The 25,544-nt window shown below is 43.9% G+C and overlaps 2 protein-coding genes across 2 annotated transcripts in view; one reads left to right on the top strand and one right to left on the bottom strand.

Moving 5' to 3' along the window:
- The first annotated feature begins 1,355 nt into the window (after positions 1 to 1,355).
- glrx (glutaredoxin (thioltransferase)) lies at positions 1,356 to 19,357 on the top strand. Its single transcript, XM_072281309.1, has 3 exons — positions 1,356 to 1,633; positions 11,857 to 11,973; positions 19,167 to 19,357. Exons 1-3 carry the CDS (start codon positions 1,427 to 1,429, stop codon positions 19,173 to 19,175), a joined length of 333 nt encoding a protein of 110 aa, XP_072137410.1. The 5' UTR covers positions 1,356 to 1,426; the 3' UTR covers positions 19,176 to 19,357.
- rhobtb3 (Rho related BTB domain containing 3) overlaps positions 12,770 to 25,544 on the bottom strand; it is a 94,909-nt gene continuing 82,134 nt past the window's right edge. The window contains exon 12 of the mRNA XM_072281310.1: positions 12,770 to 19,320. Coding sequence (XP_072137411.1) covers positions 19,205 to 19,320 — 116 coding nt within the window. The 3' untranslated portion in view covers positions 12,770 to 19,204. The remainder of the gene's footprint in view (positions 19,321 to 25,544) is intronic.

The following is a 25,544-nucleotide window of genomic DNA, read 5'->3' as shown; positions in this document are numbered from 1 at the left end:
CTATGGACTATTCTTTATCAAATTATGGTATTGCTTTGCACTGCTGTAACTATATGTTATAATTATGTGGCTTTGTCAGTGTTAGTCTTTGGTCTGTCTTGTTTTCTGTGATATCACACCAGAGAAACATTGTATCATTTTTTAATGCATGTATGAATTTCTAAATGACAGTAAAAGAGAACTGAGTGTTCTAATAACCTAAAAACATATTGAATATTAAAAGACCTAGATAGAGTGAATGTGGAGAGGATTTTTCCTGTAGTTGTAGAGTCTAGGTCAAGAAGGCACAACTTCACAATAGAGGGACGTCCATTTAGAATGGAGATGAAGAGGAATTTCTTTAATGTCCTGACAAAGGATTTCGGCCCGAAACGTTGACTAATCTTTTCAACTGATGCTGACTGACCTGCTGAGTTCCTCCAGTGCATTGTGAGTGTTCCTTTGACAACAGCATCTGCAGATTATTTTGTGTTTAGGAATTTCTTTAGCCAGATGGTGGTGAGTCTGTGGAATTTGTTGCCACAGGTGGCTGTGGAGGCCAAGTCATTGAGTGTATTTAAGGTGGAGGTTGATAGGTTCTTGATTAGGTAGGGTGTGAAAGGTTATGGGGAGAAGGCAGGCGAATGGGTTTGAGAGGGAAATGGATCAGCCATGATCAAATGACAGTGCAGACTCGATGGGCCGAATGGACTAATTCATGTAGATCTAATCCTACCATTTATGGTCTTATTCTGAAGCCTTTCAACTTTCATTCTGACTCTGACTGAAGTGAATTAAATTCACACATCATGCACAAGTAGAGTTTCAGAACCAGAATCAGGTTTAATATTATTGGCATATGTCATGAAATATACATTTTAAAAGTAAATTAAATAAGTAGTGCAAAAATAGAAACAAAAAAGGTATTGAGGTAGTGTTCATGGGATCAAAGTCCATTCAGAAATCGGATGGGAGGGGAAGAAGCTGTTCCTGAATCGTTCAGGCTCCTGCACCTCCTCCTTGATGGTAGCAATGAGCAGAGGGTGAAGAGAGTCCTTAGTGATGGATGACGCCTTACTTAAATGGATATACATCCATTTAAAGAGAACTATATTAACTGTAATGTATGGATTTTTATTTTCAAAGCGCATTTTATTGGTAACTTGTTAAACAACATAATTCTAATCCATCGCCTTATATAATTGGTGGAATAAATAGATATTGAAGTTAGATTTTATTTATAGAAACTGTTTACACGGAAACAAATAGAAACGTCGCGATTTCCAGTACAATAATACGAGTAATAATACTAGGTACGGCACAGCATTAAAAGAAATCTACTCCTCCCTCTCGCGTCAAATGATTTCAACAAACGCCACTCCTCCACTTCTGAAGGGCTGAGGAGGAAAAGTGCCTGTGCTCGGTGCTGACTCACTGGAAACGGACCATGGCCCAAGAGTACGTGGACGCAAAAATCCAGGCGGACAAAGTGGTCCTTTTTATCAAAAAGTCCTGTCCTTACTGTGACCTAGCGAAGAATGTGTTTGGAAATTTTGAGTTCAAAAAAGACAGGCTACAGATTTACGACATTGCGGACCATGCCGAGATGAAGGAGATTCAAAATTACTTGGAAAATATAACCGGAGCCAGGACGGTGAGTTTATTTCTTTAATTAAAAAAAGCCGTCTTTTCGCTCACTTCGGGTTTACGTTTCTCATCTTCATTTTATTTTCTAGTATGGTTAAAGGAAGCTGTAAACTGTTCTTCGGGCCTTCAGTATCATTATGCAGCATAATGAGTGAAAACGGCAAATGGCGAGTTGCCATCTGCAGACAGACGGGGGATCCCGGTCAACAGCGATCGTCAGTAGGCTGGAGTAACCACTGCCCGGCCCACTTTATCTCCATGCCTTTCATCCTCTGAGAAACGACTTGCAATTTCAACCCGGTTTTTAAAGCAGTAGGAAATCTCTAAGGCGAATCACAGAGCGAGCCGAGGCACACGGATCTCGATAGTCGGCGTAGAATCCTGGCTGAGACTGCGATCTGATTTCCTGTCGCATTTGGAGATACTGCTGCCGGGGGGGAGAGTTCGTCGGAAGGGCAACTCAGGAATGGGTGGGCTTCTCACGGCTCGCTCACCCCTTGGTACCGGGTTCCCGTCCCTCAGCTACCAGTGGACGGCTTCTCCCGTCGTGCTGCTTGAATCCTCCCCCCTGCCAGTCAATCTTTCTAGTGTGGACACCATTAACTCTGAAATTCTCTGAAGCAGGGGTTCCCAACCTTTTTATTGCCGTGTGCCCCCTGCCATTAACCGAAGGGTCTGCGGACCCCCCACTTTGGGAAGCCCTGCTCTAAAGCAACACACACACACAAAATGCTGGAGGAACACAACAGGTCAGGAGATGCATAAAGAGTCGTCGTTTCGGGACATCAGTCCGGACTCCAACTCGAGATCTTTTTGCACTGTCACTTCGTTATCAACCAGACGCATGTCTTAGAAACTCGTGAGTCGGGACTGGAAGTGACGCCGGAGGCGAATCTAAAAACTTGCTTAACCACACATTGAATTTAGTCTTGAAATGTACAAGGCGTGGTTAGAAATGGGCGGTGTAGAAGGTAGTGAAAAAGTTACAGGGGAATCTTGATCAGCTCGGTATGTGGGCTGAGGATTGGCAAAGGGGAAATGTGAGGCCTGGCATTTTGCGGATCAACCCAGGGTAGGACTTGTACAGTGAATGGCAGGGCACTGGGGAGTGTTATGGAACAGAGGAGTGCAAATGCATAGTTTAGTGAAAGTGGCATCTGGGGGAAGACACCCAGAGGGGGCACAGTAGCGTAGTGGTTAGAGCAATGCTCTACAGTACCAGAGACCCAGGTTCAATTCCCGCCACTGCCTGCAAGGAGTTTGTACTTTCTCCCCGTGTCTCCAGTTTCCTCCCAAAGCCCAAACCTTCTCATAGGTTGTTCTCACTAGACACTAGAATACTACAGCACAGCACAGGCTCTTTGTCCCTCGATGTTGTGCCGACCCATATATTCCTTTAAAAAAAACGTACTAAACCCACACTACCCCGTAACCCTCTATTTTTCTTTCATCCATGTGCCTGTCCAAGAGTCTCTTAAATACCCCTAATGTTTTAGCCTCCACCACCAACCCTGGCAAGTCACTCCAGGCACCCCCAACCCTCTGTGTGTAAAAAAAAGTTACCCCTGATGTCTCCCCTAAATTTCTCTCCCTTAACTTTGTACATATGCCTTCTGGTGTTTGCTATTCATGCCCTGGGAAACAGGTACTGGCTATCCACCCTATCTATGCCTCTCATAATCACAGTCCAAAGATGTAGCAGCTGGGCATTGTAAGACATCCTTCGACAAATCAGGGGTTGTTGGGTGGTGCAGCTCAAAGGGCTGGGAGGGTCTGCTTCTTGCTGTATCTCAATAAATCAAATTAAGAACATAAGATAAGATATTAACCTCAATATGTTAACTCTAACTAAAGAATAAGAACACATTTGGCATGGTGGATTTCATCACTCAGTACAGGAGTTGAGTGATTACCTTGCAGGTATTTAGGATGTTGGTGAGGCTGCACTTGGAGTTCTGTGCATAATTTTGGTCACCCTGTTAAAGAAACAACGTTAAGCATGCAGGAAAGGTTTACTTGGATGTTGCCTCAACTTGGGAGTCTTGAGTTACAAGGGAGTTTATTCCCCAGAATGTAGGAGATCGAGGGGTGACCTGATAGAGATATTAAAGATCGCGAGGGGCAACAGGCAGGGTGAAAGCACAGTCCTTTTCCCAGGGATCGGGTTGCTAAGACAAAAAAGAGTGGAGGTTGAAGGTCAAAGGTGAGAGATTTAAAAGGGTTGCAAAGTGTGGTTTGTGTTTGGAACAAGCTAGCAGAAATGGTAGTTGAGCACCATAGCAACATTTAAAAGTTATGTAGGTAAGATGAAGGTCTCAGCCCAAAACATTGACTGTTTTCATTTCCAGAGATGCTGAGTTCCTCCGGCACTTTGTATGAAGTACATGAACAGGAGAGGTGTAGAGGGCAACTGGCCTTTGGCCAACCGTGGGCAGGTGGGACTAGCTCGCTGGGCAACATAGCGTGGACAATTTGGGCCGAGGGACCTGAAACCGGGCTGTATGACTCCGTAACTATGTGAACGGCTGGCATGGCAGTGTAGTGGTTTGCACAGCACTTTACAGTACCAGCGATGCTGGTTCAATTCCTGCCACTGCCTGTGAGGAGTTTGCACGTTCTCCCCTTGGCTGCGTGGGTTTCCACCCACAGGCCAAAGATGTACCAGTGGGCAGGTTGATTGGTCATTGTAAATTGTCCCCATGTTAGGACTAGGGTTAAATCAGAGGTTGCTGGGTGGCAGACTCGAAGGGCTGGGAGAGTCTGTTCCCCCCGTACCTCTAAATAAAATAATAAATAAATAAATTCATTGCACACACAAGAGATTCTGCAGATGTTGGAAATCCAAAGCAACACACACACAAAATGCTGGAGGAACTCAGCAAGTCAGGCAACATCTATGGGAGTGAATAAACAGTCGACGTGTCAGGCTGAGAACTTTCTTCAGGACTCATTAGTCTTTTGTGTAATCTAATCACAAACAAGAGAAAATCTGCAGATGCTGGAAATCCAAGTAACTCTCACAAAATGCTGGAGGACTTTTTGGGCCGAGACCCTTCAGCAGTACCGTTTTACACTTTCATGTGAAAGGGGTTGCCACTATGCAGTTCCTTCTAAGATACATTGTAGTGAAAATGATTTGCTTATCAGCTACAAGTTGCCTTTTTATTGCTAGAATGGTGGAACGTGCCATTCAGATACTGTTACAGCTCATTCAGATAACGTTGTGGCCTGGTATTTCACCAGAAGGCAATATCTCTGTCAATGACTTAAAACGTGAACTGATAAGAGCAAGAGCAGGCCTTCTGACCCTGCCTTGCCATTCAATATAGTCACGGCTAATCTGCCCCAGGCCTCACTTCACCTCTCTGCTACTTCCCCCAGAGTCCTCAGTTAGCTGATCTCTCAAAACCTTGCCTTCTTCCTCTAAATCTCAGTGGTTAGCACAACGCTTTACAGCATTGGCAACTGGGGTTCAGTTCCTGCCACTGTCTGCAAGGAATTTGTACGACCTCTCGATGACCATGTGGGTTTCCTCCGGGCATTCTTGTTTCCTCCCACATTCCAAAAAGGCAGGAGTGAGTAATTTCTGGGCATGCTCTGTTGGCATGGAAACACGGTGACATGCGCAGATTGCCCCCCCCCCCCGCACATCTCTGGACTGGCTGCATCATTGACAAAGTAACACATTTCACTGTTTGTTTCAATGTGTCGATGTACATGTGGCAAATAAAACTAACCTTATCTATTATAAACTAATTGTCTAGTAACTCACCCCTAGTTGGCAGCATTTAAGACATTCTACACAGCCACGTCAATCGGTTGTGTCTGTCTCTGAAATTTATAGCAGATTTGGTGCTACCGAGGCTGGCTGTCCAGGCGAGCACCTATTCAGCTAATTGGCATACACTTATCACTGTTAAACGCACAGACAAAATGCTGGAGGAACTCAGCAGGCCAGGCAGTATCTATGGAAAAGAGCACAGTCGAGGTTTCAGGCCGAAGCCCTTTGTCATTACTGTTATCCTGTGGAGGTACTCATCGTTACTTTCATTAGTTAAATGCACATTACACCTGCAGCAATGAAGGTCTCCATCTCCGTCTCCCTTTGGCCATCCATCACACACAGACATAGAAGGATTCTTCATTGCAGTTTCTGGAACAGTTTTGTTTGACCAGTCAGGGCTGTTAGCCCTGAGCTGAACCCCCAAGCCTGGATGACTGGCGGACCACTAGAACTTATCACTGCACATATTACTGTTGTCCTGTGCTGTGCTTGTCACTACATTGGGTAGTTCAGATTCTATCTGCAGCTGAATCAGATCTTGTAGCAAATTGGTCTCCAAACCCAGTACCAACTAGATCCTGCCAATTCCAATTCTACTGAAATCCTTTGACAGCAGTTGGGTATGCCATGGCAAAGCTGAAACATCTGTCAAAGCACCTTAAATGACAGGCGATCTGATAGTCACTTGCAGTACTGTGTTCCTTTGTGGTTGCCCCATTATGGAAAAGATGCGGAAGTTTTAGAGACGATCTAAATCTCAGAGGAGATTTAACAGGCTGCTGCCTGGATTAGAGAGCCTGTTTTGTGAGGATAGGTTGAGCGAGCTAGGATTTTCTCTTTGGAGTGAAGGAGGATGAAAGGTGACTTGGTAGAGGTGTTTTTAAATTAAAAGTCTGTCACGAGCCTTGTGGCCCATCAGGCCGGTGCTTATGCCAGTTTCTGTGGCGTGAAGCGACTGAGAGTACGAGACTCCCCCCCCCCCCCCCCAGATGGGATGCCAATCTATCGTGAGGTTAACCCCCAGCATTTGCCGGTACCCATTCTCAGCTGGGTAGACTGGAGCATTGTGTGGGTAAGTACCTTGCTCAAGGACACACACTCTACCCCAGCCGAGGCTCGAACCCATAACCTTCAGATCACTAGTCCAATGCCCTAACCACTTGGCCACGCGCCACACTTGATAGAGGTGTACAAGATGATAATAGGCAGAGATAGGGTGGACAGCAGAGACTTTATACTCAGGGAGGAAAATGGTTAATTCAAGAGGGTAGAACCTTAAGGTGTAGGGGGGAATATCAGAGGTAGTTTTCTTTACCCAGAATGGTAGGGGTGTGACGTGTGCTGCTAGGGCTAGTGTAAGAGATAGATACATTAGAGACATTTCAGAGTCTTAGATAGAGACTGCTTCTTCTTCAGCCCATCACCCCTACTGGGGCATAGGCCACTGACAGCAGTTGGCAGTCCTCAGTCCTGGGGCAATCTTTCAAGTTTTCCCCGGTGTGGCCCATCTTCTTTGTGTGTCCTTCCTCTTCCAGCAATGAGGTCTTTGGAGCTTCTGTTAGTGTATCCGTAGCTCTGGGTTTTTGCCGGGGGTTGCTAGGCCCATGTCCAGTCCTCCTCTCACAGCTGGGCGTGGAACCATCCATCGTGGAGAAAGGACTCAGAGTGGGATAAAATGTTGCACAACATTGTGGGCCAAAGACCCTGTACTGTGCGGTACTTTTCTATGTTCTAGCAGTCAGTGCTGCCAAACATACATTATTAAATTAACAGAAATTTCAAAAGGTACAAATCAGAATCTTAGTCAAATAATCCAATAATTTTTTTTAAATTACCTGAGACATGTGCTTTTCCCGTGTCTCCACATGGTTACAACAAGTAGTCGTCAATCTTCTCCCAGACCCTACCCAACTGGGGTTCATGAGGAGTTTCGGATCGGTTTACAGTCAGCAAACTTCAGGGCAGGAATTGTGCTGGATTTTTCAGGCCTTGCCCGTTCGTGCAGGAGTTCTGAACATTTTCACAATTGTGTTGGGACATGCTGGTGTTTCTCAGGGAAATGCAGACTTTTGGCATGGGAGATGATTGTGGTGTAAATGGTTGGCTTCAGGTCAATCTAATGTACAGTAGATCTTGTTGATGTGCATTTCTGACTGGGATATGCCATGGTATTTACTCACCTGGGTCAGGAAAATGGTCTGTTTTTTCTGGCACTAAAATGGCTTTGGCAATCTCCCTAACACTATTTCCAAATGCTCGTTCTTAAAAAAAGTGTTGGTACCACCACCCTTGTTGTTTAATTACCTTTGTTATGTGTCGTGTTGTATAGTCTTCTGGCGATCATAGTCTTTTCATCCCCATCGTTGTTCTTGGAAAATTTCTCTACAGAAGTGGTTTGCCTTATTCTGGTCAGTGCATTTACAAGATGAGTGACCCCAGTCATCAACTCTCTCAAGAGATTGTCTGATTGTCAGTGGTTGCATAACCAGGACTTGTGATGTGCACCGGCTGCTCATCCGACCATCCACCACCTGCAGCCATGGCTTCATGTGACTCTGATTGGGTGGGGGGGGGGGGGCTAAGCAGGTGCTACACCTTGCCCAAGGGTGACCTCTAGACTAGCAGAGGGAAGGAGTGCCTCGCACCTCCTTTGGTAGAGATATATCTCCACCCTTCCACCGAATACTGTATCTCTAAATAGATAATGCCTAAAAGAGACAACTCAACAACTGTTTCATTAAGTCAAATGTTTAATCCATTGCATTAAATATCAAGCATCATCAGAAAAGCTTTAAGATAACCACAAACCACAGAACGATAGCCCCTTTCTCCTGATTTAATGCTTGTGTTGCCTGTGAGATACTGTGATTAGAACGGCAGGAAAAGGTGTTGGTAAATCAGGGCCATTGTTTTTGCTTGACACCCTTGCTGGCCGCTTTAGCCAATTGCGCTGGGATTCACCAAATGAAAGTCGTTTGAAAAACAAAACAAAAAACTCGCAGATGCTGGAAATCCTGAAATAAAAAATCAATATTGCAAGAGATACTCAGATCTCTTGTCTCTCTCCATGGAAATAACATTTAGGATCAATTAATTCTGGCAGTGGTGGTCTCTGGGAGCCATTCTTTGCAGTGTAAACGCAGATCAACTTTGATACAAGAATGTGGGAGGCAGGAACCCACTGAAGGATGCAGCAAGCACTGCGGCAGACGATTCAGATTCAGATTAATTAATTTATCACATGTACATTGAAACGCCCAGTGAAATGTGCCATTTGCGTTAACAACCAGCACACCCAAGGGTGTGCTGGGGCAGCCCACAAATGTTGCCACACATTTCGGTGCCAACATAACATGCCCGCAATGTTTCACAGAACAACGCAAGCAACAACAAAGCCAAAAAACAAAACAGAAGTAAAATAAGCCCCATTCCCCCTGCCCACACCAGCCCACACCCTCACACATCCAGGTAAGCCATTGACCCCAGAGCAGACCGCCTCCGGGCCTCCACTCCTTGGCTCTGGAACCTCAGACTTGCTGGCATCCCACCTCCAAGCTCGGATTTCATCCCAAGCTGGTTTTGTCCTCCGACCCCTATGACCCAGGCCCCTCATGTCTCCTTCTGACCTCGTGACTCCAGAAACCTGCCCTTCCAACTTCCCCCTTACCTCTGAAGCCACAAGGAGAGGTAACAAGCCCAGGGTAATAATGTTCAAAACATGTCATCTCTGCTTCCAACACGATGCACTAGCATCTTCCCCAGTCCAAAACTAATTCTGCCCAATGAACCATGTGCTGTTCATCTTGCACTAACTGGGAATATATTCCAGAGCGCCCACAGTGGTTTAGCATTAGTAATGGAAGCTGCTCCAAGCTCCGTTGATGAAATTATGATGAAAGATCGTTGACCAAAAACATCAGCCGTGTTGCTGTTTTTGTGGTTGCTGACCCGTTGAGTATTTCCAGCATTTTCTGTCAAATTCCAACCGGTACCAGTGTCACATGGGGCTCTATCTTTAGAAACAACCTGATGTTGTTTTGCAAATTTCTACAGGTGAACCGTAGAGAGAATTCTAACTGGCTGCATCACCACCTTGTATGGGGGGGGGGGTGGAATTGGTAGGGGCTACTGCACAGGGTTGAAATAAGCTGTAGAAAGTTGTAAACTCGGTCAGCTCCATCATGAGCTCTAGCCTCACCAGCATCCAGGCCATCTTCAAAGAACAATGCCACAAAAATGTGGCAACCATCATGAAGGACCCCTATCACCCCACCAGGAAGGAGATACAGGAGCCTTCTGTGCAATTCAGGAACAGCTTCTTTCCCTCTGCCATCAGGTTTCTGAATGGACATTGAACCCATGAATACTACCTCACTACTTTTTTTTTTCCTTTTGCACTAACATATATATATATATATATATATATATATATATATATATATTAGTTTTTATTATGTATTGCAATGTACTGCTGCCACAGAACAACAAATTTCATGACGTATGCTGACGATATTAAACCAGATTCTGATGTGTTAGTCCTTTCATCAAAGGCTTTCTGAAAGTCCCGTTGGAACAGTTTATTGGGTTCCCTTCACTCATTAATCTCATGGCTTCCTTGTAACAAAACTTAAATTAGTTTTGTAGTTTTATTGTTCAAGATTGTTTAATGTCATTTCCTGTACACAGTTGTAAAGGAGGACAAAATAATTGTTACTCCAGGTCCCATGCAGCACAAAAAAAATCCAATAAGATAAAAAACACAATAATAACAAAAAAAAACACATATATGCAGAACACAAAGAATCCTGCAGATGCCGGAATTTCAAGCAACTTTGATGTGTGTTACATAAATGCGTAAGATAGCTTCTATACATAAATTGTATGTCCATAAAGTGATTCCAAGCACAGGAGTGTCTGTACATAAGGTGAGTGACAAGAAATGATGAAGTTGTAGTGTTGGAGGGGTGGGTTTGTGGGTGGAGGTGTTGATCAGCCTTACTGCTTAGGGAAAGTAACTGCCCTTGAGTTGTGTGGTCCTGGTGTGAATACTCACAGCATCCTCCCTGTGGGGCAAGCAGTTCATGAGCAGGGTGGGTGGGATCCTTCATGATGTTACTGACCCATTTCCAGCACGTTTCTGTATATATGTCCTTGATGGCAGGTAGGCTGGTGCTAGTGATGCGTTGGGCAGTTTTGACTACTCATCGTAGAGCCTCCCTGTCTGCTGTAGTGCAGTTTTTATACCAAGCAGCGATGCAGTTTGTTAAGATGCTCTTTACTGTGCAGCTGTAGAATGACATGAATATGGATGTGCATAGTCTAGCTCTCTTCAGCCGCTTCAGAAAATAGAGGCATTGGTGGGCTTTCCTGATCGTGCAGAACATGTTCTGAGACCACGAGAGGTCGTGTGAGATCTGCACTCGCAGGAGTTTGAAACTGCTTGCAGTTTCCACTGCTGTGCCACCGATGTGGAGTGGAGTGTGGGTGCAGTGAGTTCTCCTGAAGTTGATAACCATCTCCTTTGTCTGCTGACATTGAGGAACAGCTACAAGATAATTATTAATAGCTGTGCTGAGTTTTGTGAGTAGCACCTTCTCTCACTCACTGTTCAATGTGGATGTTCCACGGATCCCTTAAAGCATGTGATGGTTAAGCCTGTAGTTTCCCGGCTCTGTTCCCATCTCTTTTTAAAATAAGAATTACATGTGCTATATTCCATTTGAGGAAAATGTCCACTCAATCTCTTGAGTTTATGGTTGAGGGGCTCACTGAAGTCTTCTCTCCCCCTTAATGTTGGTCCACATCTTTGTGGACATCAAGAGATGTGCTCAAGACGATGAAACCATCACTAAGGACCCTCATCGTCCAGGACCATTAATACCATAGGGGAGGAAGTACAGGAGGCCAAGACTCTCACTCAACAATTTAGGAACAGCTTCTTTCCCTCCACCATCAGATTTCTGGACTGTCCATGAACGCATGAATATTACCTGGCTATTCTGATTTTAGTACTTCTATTTTTGTCATGCATAGATTTTTATGTCTTTGCATTTCACTGCTGCCACAAAATAACAATTTCGCATCGTATGTTGGCAATAATAAACCCGATTCTGATCAGATTTATTATCAGTTATTTACCATTTGTTGGACCATGTATTACCATTTTGACCCTTACCATTTTGAGTATGACGACACGTGTGGGCTGCCTGCAGTACGTATTTGGACAGTGCTGGTCGTAGAAGCAAAGGACACGTTTAACTGTATGCTTCGATGTACTTGTCACATATAGAGCTAATCTGTCTTTAATCTCTGACAGCATTAGTAATTGTACCAGTCTGAATAATATTGATTGCTATTGTTCGACAGGAGAGCCAAATAGAATCAAGACGGTATTCGCTGTGTACAGGTATTTCTGATTAAACATAACAGTTCTGATCTTATTACAGGTGCCCCGTGTATTCATTGGGACGAAGTGTGTGGGAGGTGGTTCTGACGTTAAGCAGCTCCACGAGTCTGGAGCGCTGAAGGAGAAGCTCATTGCCATCGGTGCCTTATCGTCCGAGGTAAGATTGAGGACTAAGGCTTTGTAAGGCCTTGGTCAGACTCCAGTTGGTGGCTTGTGAGCAGCCTTAGGCCCCTTACCTGGGAAAGGATGTGGGGAAGCTCCAGAGAAGAATCACGAGAATTATCCTGGGTCTTAAAGGGTTAACATATGAGGAGTGTTTGGTGTTGTATGGTCTTATTCCAATGGCTTGAAGTTTCCATTTGCAAAACTGGTAGTTCCATGCATGGTGGCCATGTTGTTTTGGCACTGGAATGTGTGGCGACAATTGCGGGCAACACCCAGTACATGGGTGTGCTGCACCCAGTAAGAACATGGGCGTGCCGCTTGTTAATGCGAATGTTGCATTTCACTGTATGCTTTGATGTAAATGTTCAAAGTAAATTTATGATCACATATATGTCACCTGAGATTAATTTTCATGTTCGACAAATCCATAATAGAATATTTAACCATAATATAATCAATGAAAGAACACAGTTTCAGGCCACTGGAATAAGACTATATGACCTCAAATGCTCCTCACATGTTAACGCTTTCATTCCTGGAATGATTCTCATGAACCTCCTCAGGACCCTCTCCACATGCTATTACTGAACCTGAATCTGCAGCAGTCAGAAAGTTTGAAAATCTTATGCAATTACAGATCCAACCCCAGATGTTTCTACAATAATTAAGACCATTAGACATAGGAGTGGAATTGGGATCTAGGCTTTCCAATTTTTGACAAGTTTCAATGAGATTTCCCTCCCCCTCCACCCCACGTTCTTCTAAACTCCAGCAAGAACAGGCCCAGAATCATCAAGCACTCCTCATACATTAACTCTTTGATTCCCAGGATCATTCTCATGAACTTCCCCTCGACCCTTTACAACGCCAACACATCCTTTCTCAGATAAGGGGCCCAAAATTGTTCACATTACTCCCAAGTGCAGTTGGACCAATGCCTTATAAAGCCTCAGCATTACAAACTAGTCTTAGTAGTTGGTCTCTACCTGAACTACACTGGTGGAGCATGAATTTCCTGCATTTTACTAATATAGCAATAGGAAATTTGCTCAAGGACTTTTAGTTACCTAGATCTCATTTGCAGCAACCCGTGTTCTCAGTTCTATCTATTTATCTATCTATTTAGTTAGTTAGCTATGTACAATTTGCTTTTATTTGCACATTGGTTGTTAGTCTTATGTATAGATTTTTATAAATTATATCTCTTTACTTTCCTGTAAATGCCTGTAAGAAAGTGAATCTCAAGATAGTATATGGTGACATCCACTTACTTCAAGGATAAATTTACTTTGAACCTTGACCTTGTGCAGGAAAATCAAAATAAAGCTGCATTTGCTGAAAGTCCGAAATAAAACCAGAAAATACTGGGAACAATTTTGTGGAGTGAGGGGATTGGCATTTCAATTGAAGACCCGTCATTAGATGGGGAAAAAGAAAATAAGTTCGTTGAAGGTTGGAGAAGGGGCTGGGAAGGAATGGATAGGACAAAAGAAATATCTCTAGAATTAGGTCATGGTTGCCACGGAGATAAGCTGCTGATGAAGGAATAGATAGGACAAAAGGAGTATCTCCAGAATGAGGTTGTGGTTGCCATGGGGATAAGCTGCTGATGAAGGAATGGATAGGACAAAAGGAGTATCTCTAGAATAAGGTCATGGTTGCCATGGAGATAAGCTGCCGATGAAGCAACCTGGTGGGTGTGTTAATGTGGGCAGTTAGAATTAGTACAAGATCTGCGAGATATGGGCAGTTAAAGGAAACACAAGCAAAGGAATGTGGATGGTGCAGTAGTCAGTGTTAATGGACAGAAAAACTGAGTCACTGTGACAGATGGTTTTTCAGTGCAGAACTGGATAGTCATGGTACAAGCAAGTTACTTGTTGAATTCAATATTGGATGTGGAAGGCTTGGATGTCTTAGAAGGTGAGGCACTGTTCTTTAAGCCTTTAAGAATCACCTTCAGCATTCTGGAGATGAAGGGCATATTCCCTTCCCAATTTTGTGGCCAGCCTTTCATTCTTCAGCAGCCATTACCCTTTTTATGACACTACCCCCATACATACTGAAAATTCCAAACCAAAAATGCAGATGCTGGTAATCTAAAAAACACAGAAAATGCTGGAAATGCACACCAGCAGAAATGCCTCACTTATCCTTTCTTGCCCTTCCCTTTCACCATCCTATGATCTAAACAGGCCCTTCCAGGTGAACACAAGAGATTGTGCAGATGCTGGAAATACAGAGCGACAACCACCTGAGTCCTGATGAAGTTTCTCAGCCCGAAATATCAACTGTTTATTCCTCTCTACAGACGCTGTCTGACCCAGATGTAACGAGACATCCCACCTCTTATACTCAAAAGCCTCGGCTGATAAAGACAAGCACACTGTGTGCTGCCTTACCATTCTCTTTACCTGTTTTACCATTTTCAAGGAATGATATACTTGGTCTCTCTGTCCTAGCATTCCCCAGGGCTCTGCATTCACTGTGTATGTCCTGTCCAAGAATGCGTCACTTTACACTTCTCCAAGTTGACTTCCATCTGCCATTCCTTTGCCCTTCTTCCCAGTTGATCTGGATCCTGTTGAAATCCTAGTCAACCTTCTTCAAGCTCCACCACACCACCAATTTTGGTGTCAACTGCAACTTACAAGTTGTTGCATCTAAAGCCCTATCCGAATCATTAATATACACGATGAAGAATAGGGGACCCTGCAGCACATCACCGGATTGAAGATGTGCTCAAGATAAACAAGTGAAACAAGTAGCTGAGTGGGTCACTGTTTTGAGGAAATTCCAGGCCATCGAATATGTTGTATAGCAGGAATGAATTTTCTCTTCATTGTATTGTTCACGACTCTAATGCCAAAAAAAACTAAGAAACCCCTTAACAAAGAGATGTTCCCAATTACTTTACTGGAGGAAAACAATTTCTCTTTTCAAAATACTGCAAAGTTCAATTCAACAAATATACAATTTCCTATAATGTCACACCACAAGTGTTATTAACATTCTCTGCATAACATACTATGGTGAGTGAAACATAATTGGCTGTTTAAAATCGATGTGTTCATTGTTCAGGTGGGTGGTGGTGATGCACAGTACTTTAATTGTTTTTCCAATTACAAAACCATTGAAATATGGAGGAGAGAACAGACAGAAATACAATGTTTGGCAACTAATGTTAACTGAGGGTTTGTACTGCTTGCCTGTTGGAATCATGCTCCTATACTCTCCAGGAATCAGAGATATTCAGCAGGCCACCAATACTCTCCTTCACTTTAGCAACTAAAGATTAGTTTCTAACTCATTCTCCAATTTAATCTTTGCCAGAACAGTTCACATTTCACATCTCTTCCCTCTTGTTTCCAGATTATCTTTAAAAGTTTAATTCTCTCCTAATTCAAACACTTCCTAAAGGAATCTATGCTCCAAAAGCCACTGCATTATGTAAAACTTATTCTAAACCTTCTCATTCCTGAGGAATTTTATTGAAAATCCCTGGTTGTAGATCCCCTCAAAGAGAAAAAAATATTCCTTATTCTGTATTAATTTCCTATTCCAGAAGTTCCAATTACTCAGTACACATCAAATCAAAGAAAAAAATAAATTAATGCTTTGAATCTGGTCCCTCTAGACTAGTGTTTAGTTTAAATTTAGTTTAGTCTAATGTTTAGTTTGTAATCCCTTTCTGAGGTCTCCTGTTGACTATATACTTGAAACATAAACATATAGCCTATTTATAGTCTATAGTCTTCTATAGACCATATATTTGAAACATTAACACTTTTTATTTGAATCCTTGACCTAGAACTAATCTATGCATTTCTATTTTATTTTAACAAACTGGCTGATTTTTATTATTCCAATGACAGCAGGATTGTAAACACGAGATTCTACAAATACTGGAAATCTTGAGCAACACAAACTGCTGTAGAAACTCGGCAGGTCTGGCGGCATGTGTGGAGGGGAATAAACAGTCAACGTCTTGGGCTGAGACCCTTCATCAGGATTATTCCTCTTAACTCCCTCCAGGCTCTTGCCTCCACCTCTCACCCCCACCTCAGCAGATTCCACCCATCACCTCCCAGCCTGTTTCAATCTCCAGCGCCTCTCTACACTGGCTATCATCCCTTCAGACTCTCAGTCCTAATGGAGGGTCATAGCCCGAAGGGGTTCCCAGCTTTTATGCCATGGACCAATACCATTAAGTAAATGGTCCAAGGACCCCAGGTCTAGAACCCCTGAGTCATTAACAGATGCTGCTAAACCCCACTGAGTTCCTCTCACAGAGGAGATGGAGTGCGATAGAAAGAGCAACACACACACACACACACACACACACACACAGTGCTGGAGGATCTCAGCAGGACAGGATAAACAACCAACATGTTGAGCCGAGACGCTTCACCTGAAAACCTGATGAAGGGTCTCAGTTTGAGATAGCGTCTGTTTATTCCCCTCCACAGACGGTGCCACAATTGCCCAGTTCCTCCAGCAGTGTGTGTGCGTGCTTGTGGTTGCTTTTCTGCAGCAATAGTTTGATACTTCCTCAACAAGGAAAGGATGCAGAAATGCGTAAACTTACAGCGAAGAGAGCCACGTGCTCATTGTGGTCATGCTAGCCAGAAGTAAACTTTACATTAATTCCACTTCTCAGTCCTTGGTCTATGGCTCTTTGGGCACTTTTAAATGTAACGAGCATTTCACTTCCATCAGCCTCTTAAGACAGTGAGTCCAGATTCCACCCACCTGATCCCTTTCCTAATCCTTGTGCCAATTAACTTTGAATATATGGCCCTGAATGACTGACCTCCTCAATAAGGGATCTAGGACCTTTCGGAGTCTCCTCGTTCATTATTCCTCAGTAAAAGGTCCCCTCTGATTTCTTTGTTCTGAAGAGTATAACACACAGCCGATCCATCCTCTTGTCCATGTCACTGATTCTCCAGCCCTGGCAACATGCATATCCCTCTTCCGCATCGGTCCCCACCTATCGCATTTACGCAATAGAGTGGAGACCAGAAATGTACACAGTCCTCGAACTGTGACCTAACTTTAAACACTAAACCATCACTGTAATACTACAGGAACAAGAACGGATTTGAGGGGATTATGTCATTGATAATGGAAATGGAGGGGGTTTTCATTTCTGGTAAAGAGAGTTTCCTCTAGCCAAAGTAAAATTCTGTAAACCACTGGGTGAAAATGATTCCAAGGCGACATCCTCAATGTTGGTAGCTATCTCTGACATCTGAACTTTGTAACATCAAAATCTGAGATGAGCAGGTCAGTTGTCTGCACATTTACCCCTCTATCAATCCAATGAATCACAATGGACAGATGCATCGAAGTTAGAAGCAAAACCCATTCACCCGATTGGGGCCGTCAAACTAGACTTAAAAATTAGGTGCAGGTCAGTGAATATAGAAGCCGGCTGGTGGTGTAGTGGCATCAGCGCCGGACTTCGGAGCGAAGGCTCCCGTGTTCGAACCCAGCCGGCTCCCGAGGCACGCCTCCCATCTGTGCTGGGTTGAGCGTTGAGCTATCAACTTGACCTCGTAAAAAAGAAATTGCCTGCTACAGAAACATCAACAGCAAAAAGTTGATGGCCTATGCTCTCTTGTGAGTTTAAAGGCAATTTCTCTTCTCTTCCCTTCAGTGAATATAGAACAATACAACACAGTACAGGCCCTTCGGCCCACAATGTTGTGCTGACCTTTTGATGTACCCTAAATTAATCTAACCCTTCTCTCTCTCTCCTTCGTCTGGATGAAGGGTCTTGGCCTGAAACATCAGCTGTCTTTCCCCTCCATCAATGGTGCCCGAGATGCTGATTTCCTCTAGCATTTTGTGTCTCCCCCCCCCCCCCACATGGCTTATCGTCCATGTGCCTATCCAAGAGTCTCTTAAATGTCCCTAATGTATCACCACCCCTGGCAGCACGTTCCATGCTCCCAACACTCTGTGGGGGTGGGGGGGACTTGCCTCTGACATACCCCCTACAGTACTGTAAAATTATGCCCTCTCAAATTAGCTATTTCCACCCTGGGTATAAAAACGCTGGCTGTCTTGTATCTTGATACAAGGCTATCGATTTTAACCGATGTTTCAGTTACATACTCTGCCATCTTCACTAGATGTGACCAGGCATCATCCCCGATGAAGATGGCAGTTTGTCATCGAAACGTTGGTTAAAATCAATACCTGGATGCCTGCGAAGAGTTAATCCTAATGAATGTTATATCTCAATATAATTGTAATGTAATTCTAGCTGTGGTATAAACCAGGAGGTTTCCAGGAACCTCTCGGTTAATGGTAGGGGGCCATGGCATAAAAGAGGCTGGGAACCTCTGTTGTAAACATTAACACTATAACACTCATTTTTCAGAATGAGCTTCCTGTTGTCTGATCTAGTTCATAGGGAATATGAGGGGAGATTTGATAGAGCTATACAAAAGTATGAAGGGCTTACTTAGGGTAAATACAAGCAGGCATTTTCCACTGAGATTGGGAACTAGAGGTCATGGGTTAAAGGGTGAAAGGTGAGATATTTAAGGAGAACCTGAAGGGGAACTTCTTCACTCGGAGGGCAGAGCAAGTGTGGAATGAGCTACCAGTGGAAGTATTGGACACTGGTTTGATTTCAACATTTAAGAGACATTTGGATAAGGATGTGGATGGGAGGGCTGTGACCCTTGTGTGGGCAACATAACAGATTGGTACAAACTAGATGAGCCAAAGGGCCTATTTCTGTGCTATAGTACTCTACAAGGTGTGGAGTTCTGACATGAACATAAACTACTTCTCTTCAATAATTAAAACTGGATATGTTTTTTGATATGTATCATTCTCTATATCTATCTAATTCCTACCAGAAAGTTGAATAAGAAGGTATGCAAGATGCCTTTCTTCACATTTGATGGGAAGGGCCAATAAATCCATCACTGAGTAAGGTTAGAGATGTCTTAAAATTAGCGTGTATTCCAGGATATGATTAGGCTGTCACAAGAGCTTCTTACCTACAGAGAGAAGATTAATGTGGCATTAAAAAAAAACGATGAATCTTCATACTCAGCAGTTTCTTCCAAGCTTAAAGTTGTCCATTGGGTTTGTGAGATTCAGTTGATTTTGGTCTGGTTTTGTTACAATAGGACCAGGTTTTCTAACTTTCTGATTTTTTAGCCTCAATAGGTGCCAAGGACAGACAGTTCAACAATCCGTTACATGAGAATACAACGAGATCTTCCAGAGTGAATGTGGTGTCTGTACTCAGTCAATTTCTGCAAGTACGAACTTGACGGCCATCTATGGCTTTCCACAAACGCTTGTTCTTCATCTGCATATAAATGTAATAAAGAGACCCCAATTAATAATGCTGTTGTCACCTGACTTACTTTAATTAACTGTTTGATCTTTTATTTATGATTTTCTTCTAAGGACCGCTCTGTTGGAAACTCCCTCTGAAATAGTTCAACGCGTCACGGTGGCGTAGTGGTTAGCGCAACGCTTTACAGTACAGGTGACCCAGGTTCATTTCCCGCTACTGTCTGTAAGGAGTTTGTACGTTCTCCCCGTGACCTTGTGAGTTTCGTTTGGGTGCCCCGGTTTTCCCCACAGTCCAAAGACATACCAGTTGGTAGGTTAATTAGTTACTGTAAATTGTCCTGTGATTAGGCTAGGGTCAAATTGGGCAGCACAGCTCAAAGAGCCTATTCCATGCTGTATCTCAATAAATTAAAAAATAATAAAAAGGCTTGACGGACATAATTCTATGATGCATAGACAACATAATTCTATGACGTGCATTCCTAAAACTCTCAGTTCACCAAAGAGGTTACGTTAGCAGACTCCCAAGGACCACACAATTTCAGGAAATTGCTAAGTTTTCTCAATATCCAAAAAACATACCATAACAAATAATTACTGGAATTTTGCATCAATTCATTAAATTTTTTAAACTGCGGGAATTAAATGGGTCAGCATGGACTAGATGGGCTAAAGGGCCTGTTTTCATGCTGTACTTTTCTATGAATTCACTTTTGTACTTAAGGGCAGTTTAAAAGGCTCACAGGATCCCGGGTGTTATAAACGGAGACACTGAGTACAAATGCAGGAAAGTTTAAAATGATGAAAAAAAAAAGCTGATTCAGACACAGGTAGAGAACTATGCTCAGCATGTTTTAGGTAGACTTCTACTATTTTTTATTTGGAGAGATGCAGCACAGTAACTGACCCAGCCCAATGAGCCTGCACTGCCCAACTACACCCGTGCAACCCATTAACCTACAACTCAGTCGTCTTTGGAATGTGGGAGGAAACCAGACCCCTCCCCTCCCAAAAGAAGTCCATGTGCTCACAGGGTGTACGTACAAATTCCTCGCAGACACCAAAGGATTTGAACCTGAGCTGCTGGTGCTGTAACATTGTTACACGAACCATGTCCCACCACATTTATCCTTTAGAAAGGCTACAAAGGAGATCCAGAGCTGAGGACCTTTAGTTGTGTTGGTAGACAGGGGAAGCTCAAGGTTGTTCTCCTCTGATTTTTAGTTTAAAACAGGAGCCTAATAACTCTCAGATGTTATTGCAATTCTGAGATTTGTGGATTGGACTGTAGTTCATATTGGCCTCTTTTAGTTCTATATTTTTTTCCCATATTCTAGCCCATTCTTTCTTGTTGCTGATTGGTGGGTTTGGGGTTTGATGTTCTTGGGCGATGTGATCTGTTTCTGTGCGAGGGAGGGGTTGAGGTTTGCGAGTTTTTGTTTCCTTTCATTCTGGGGGGGGGAAGAATTGATGTCCTTCTTTCAACTACTTCAATGGTTTTCAGTATTTTATGGCTATCTGTAGAAGATAGAGAAAAACTTGGTGGAAGGGCCAAATAAATGAAGTTCTTGAATAAGAGGCTGGCCAAAGAACCAAAAGAGATTTGAGAAGAAACATTTTACCAATGAGTGGTTAGAATCCAGAATGGTTTCTGGATAGGGCAGTGGAGACATAATCAATTGTAGTTCTTAGAAGCAAACCACAATGTCCAAGATGGTGCCAGCAACCAATGCGACTGACAGTGACGTCCTGCAGACAGTTCATGAAAAACTACTACTTCACACCTCGCACTTCCCGTTTCTACCTCCTACCCAAGATCCACAAACCTGCCTGTCCTGGCCGACCTATTGTCTCAGCTTGCTCCTGCCCCACCGAACTCGTTTCTGCATACCTTGACACGGTTTTATCCCCCCTTGTTCAATCCCTTCCGACCTATGTTCGTGACACTTCTCACGCTCTTAAACTTTTCGATGATTTTAAGTTCCCTGGCCCCCACCACTTTATTTTCACCATGGATGTCCAGTCCCTATATACTTCCATTCCCCATCAGGAAGGTCTCAAAGCTCTCCGCTTCTTTTTGGATTCCTGACCTATTCAGTTCCCCTCTACCACCATTCTGCTCCATCTAGCGGAATTAGTCCTTACTCTTAATAAGTTTGCCTTTGGCTCCTCCCACTTCCTCCAAACTAAAGGTGTAGCTATGGGCACCTGTATGGGTCCTAGCTATGCCTGCCTTTTTGTTGGGTTTGTGGAACAATCTATGTTTCGTGCCTATTCTGGTATCTGTCTCCTACTTTTCCTTTGCTACTTTGACGACTGCATTGGCGCTGCTTCCTGCACGCATGCTGAGCTCGTTGACTTTATTAACTTTGCCTCCAACTTTCAGCCTGCCCTCAAGTTTACCTGGTCCATTTCCGACACCTCCCTCCCCTTTCTAGATCGTTCTGTCTGTATCTCTGGAGACAGCTTACCCACTGATGTCTACTATAAGCCTACTGACTCTCACAGCTATCTGGACTATTCCTCTTCTCACCTTGTCTCTTGCAAAAATGCCAACCCATTCTCGCAATTCCTCCGTCTCCGCTGCATCTGCTCTCAGGATGAGGCTTTTCATTCCAGGACAAGGGCGATGTCCTTTTTTAAAGAAAGGGGCTTCCCTTCCTCCACCATCAACTCTGCTCTCAAATGCATCTCCCCCATTTCACGCACATCTGCTCTCACTCCATCCTCCCGCCACCCCACTAGGAAGAGGGTTCCCCTGGTCCTCACCTACCACCCCACCAGCCTCCAGGTCCAACATATTATTCTCCATAACTTCCGCCACCTCCAACGGGATCCAACCACTAAATACATCTTTCCCTCCCCGCCCCTCTGCTTTCCGCAGGGATTGCTCCCTACGCGACTCCCTTGTCCATTCGTCCCCCCCATCCCTCCCCACTGATCTCCCTCCTGGCACTTATCCTTGTAAGCAGAACAAGTGCTACACATGCCCTTACACTTCCTCCCTTACCACCATTCAGGGCCCCAGACAGTCCTTCCAGGTGAGGTGACACTTCACCTGTGAATCGGCTGGGGTGATGTACTGTGTCCGGTGCTCCCGATGTGGCCTTCTATATATTGGCGAGACCCAACACAGACTGGGAGATCGTTTCGCTGAACACCTACACTCTGCAGGATCTCCCAGTGGCCACACATTTTAATTCCACATCCCATTCCCATTCTGACGTGTCTATCCACGGCCTCCTCTACTGTAAAGACGAAGCCACACTCAGGTTGGAGGAACAACACCTTATATTCCGTCTCGGTAGCCTCCAACCTGATGGTATGAACATTGACTTCTCTAACTTCCGCTAATGCCCCACCTCCCCCTCATACCCCTTCCGTTATTTATTTATATACACACATTCTTTCTCTCTCCTTTTTCTTCCTCTGTCCCTCTCACTATACCCCTTGCCCACCCTCTGGGTTTTTCCCCCCTCCCCCTTTTCTTTCTCCCTGGGCCTCCTGTCCCATGATCCTCTCATATCCCTTTTGCCAATCAACTGTCCAGCTCTTGGCTCCATCCCTTCCCCTGCTGTCTTCTCCTATCATTTTGGATCTCCCCCTCCAACTTTCAAATCCCTTACTCACTCTTCCTTCAGTTAGTCCTGACGAAGGGTCTCGGCCCGAAACGTCGACTGTACCTCTTCCTGGAGATGCTGCCTGGCCTGCTGCGTTCACCAGCAACTTTGATGTGTGTTGCTTGAATTTCCAGCATCTGCAGAATTCTTCGTGTTTGCATTGTATACTGTATACACACTTTGATAATAAATGTACTTCGAATCTTTAGAACTGGAGACATACTTAAAAGGAGGAAAATAATGGATGCCAAAGAAGATGGATGAGCTAAATTCCTCTTGCATGGATTCAATATGAAATTGATGGGTTTACAATAGAAAGAGAGCCCATTGGGGTAGCTGAAGGATTGCAATTCTGAATCAGTCTGACGGCCTGGCCTGGAGTTAGAGGTCTGCGTATGGGAGTGCGTGGGAGGGAGGAACAGGGCTTGTTCTGCTGCTGCTTGTGTACTGTATTGCTTTGCCAAGCATTGTGGACACGCTATGTTGACGCCGGAATGTGTGCCGTCACTTGTGGGCTGCCCCCAGCACCCCCTTGGGTGTGTTGGTTGTTAAAGCAAACGGCACATTTCACTGTAGTTTTTGATGTACACAGGATAAACAAACTTGAATCTGGAAGCAATATAGCACTACTTCTAAACCTTCTGAACACTATGTTGTATCGTTTGTTTCACTTTCAAGATCAAAAACAAATGATCCATAAATGAGAAGTGTGAAAGCTTTTTGTTCTGATCTTAAGGACTAATAAACACTCAGTTATATAAACACTTGGACTTAATCACGTACACAACCATGTTCGCTGCCAAAACCCACCCCTGACCTGGCTCGGCCCTAAATTTCTAACTTCCACCGAGTGGCCAACCCTCAGACAGCGCCAAGCATACCGAATCCAAGCTCGATTTATGAATATTACTCCAGGCAATCAGTAATGCATCAGCTGAACAGAAAAGGACGGGGGTGGGGGGGGGGCGCGTGGAAGAAGCCAGAACAAGAAGTTGAGGGGAGCGGAAGGAGGACAAACTCGAAGGTGATGGGTGAAGCCAGGAGTATCAGAAAAGTAACTGGCTGGAGAGGAAGAAATCTTGATTGGAAAGGAGAGTGGACCATAAGAGAAGGAGGAGACCCAGGAGTAGGCAGGTGAGAAGAAGTAAAAGGTCAGAATGTGGAATAGAGGAAAGGAGTGTGTGTGAAGGGAAATGTTGTTCACCGTAAGAAGAAATTGATATTCATACCATCAGAATGGAGGAGCCAGACGGAATACAAGGTGTTGCTCCTCCACCCCGACAGTGGCCTTATCTTGGCACAAGAGGAGGCTATGGACTAAAATGTCAGAACGGGAATCGTAATTAAAATGTTTGGCCACCAGGAAGTCCCACTTGTGGTGCTCTGTGCGGAGGTACTCGATGAAGGTTCTCACCGCTATAGGGGATATCCATCATTAAAGAGTCCCACCATCCAGGCCAGGCTCTCTTCTCGCTGCTGCCATTGGGAAGAAGCTAGAGGAGACTTTGGTCCAAAACCACAGGTTCAGGAACAGTTATTACCCCTAAACCATCGGGCTCCCGAACCACCTCACTCACCTCAACACTGAGCTGACTCCTACTATAGACACACTTTCAAGGACTTTACAACTCATTCTCAATATTACTCATTATTTGTCTCTTTTTTGTATTTGTAGTTTGCCTTTCGCACATTGGTTGTTTGTTTGTCTTTGTATGTAGTTCTTGTCCATCCTTGATCTTATTGATCTTCTTGAGCTCCTTTGTATCTTACTGTGAATGCCCACAAGAAAATGACATAAACGATGACATAAACGTACTTCAATAATAAATTTACTTTGAACTTTGTGCTTTGGTGCGGTCTAGCCACCTGACAAAGATCCACCTAAATTTCAGAATAGCCCATTGTTTCAAACTGTTCATGAAACTGCTTGAATAGAAGTTGGCAAAACTCTAGTTCTCCTGTTGCAAGACCAGAAGCCTTGGAAAAAATAGTGTAAAGGCCTCTCCAGTTGCCTCATCCTTCTGCATTGTTACAAGAATATGATGTGGAATTCTCTGATCCCAGGGTAATTGTTTGGCAGACTTCCAGAATGAAAATAGAACCATATCTCCTTTCATCTCCTTAGTTATCCACACTGTTAGAGATCGGAAAAAGCTGCTAGTAAAATACCTTCTTTTTAAACCTCTGTTCTAGATTTTTTGCACCATGCACTATCAAAGTTCAAAATACATTTATTACCGAAGTATGAATCCATCATACAACCTTGAGATGTGTCTCCTTACAGGCAGCCACAAACTGTTTCAGCTGCTTCCGTCTGGCAAACGCTACCACAGCATTAAAGTCAGGATCAACAGGCTACAGCATAGCTTCTTTCTACAAGCCATTAAACTTTTGAATTCACATGTCTGTACACTGCAACAGAGTCATTATGCAAATATTTTTACGCCCTCACATTGTGGGATGGATGTAAGATTTAAATAGATTCTATTAACAAAGAAACCTCAAAAGAGCCTATTAAAAAGAATGTCAAATGACCAAAATGCAGAGAGAGAGAGAGAAACACAAATTGTGCAAACAATTAAAGTAAGCAAGCAGCATTCAGAATGGAAATTTT

This window comes from Mobula birostris, chromosome 17 (assembly GCF_030028105.1).
Source record: "Mobula birostris isolate sMobBir1 chromosome 17, sMobBir1.hap1, whole genome shotgun sequence".
NCBI lineage: Eukaryota > Metazoa > Chordata > Chondrichthyes > Myliobatiformes > Myliobatidae > Mobula > Mobula birostris.
The sequence above is the reverse complement of the archived record's forward strand: the minus strand, read 5'-3'. Positions and strand labels throughout refer to the sequence as shown.

Bases quoted from the DNA above. Each gene is read 5' to 3' on its own strand.
- glrx (XM_072281309.1), top strand. From the start codon at position 1,427: ATGGCCCAAGAGTACGTGGACGCAAAAATCCAGGCGGACAAAGTGGTC. The intron at 1,634-11,856 runs GTGAGTTTATTT...ATCTTATTACAG, and splicing joins ATATAACCGGAGCCAGGACG to GTGCCCCGTGTATTCATTGG.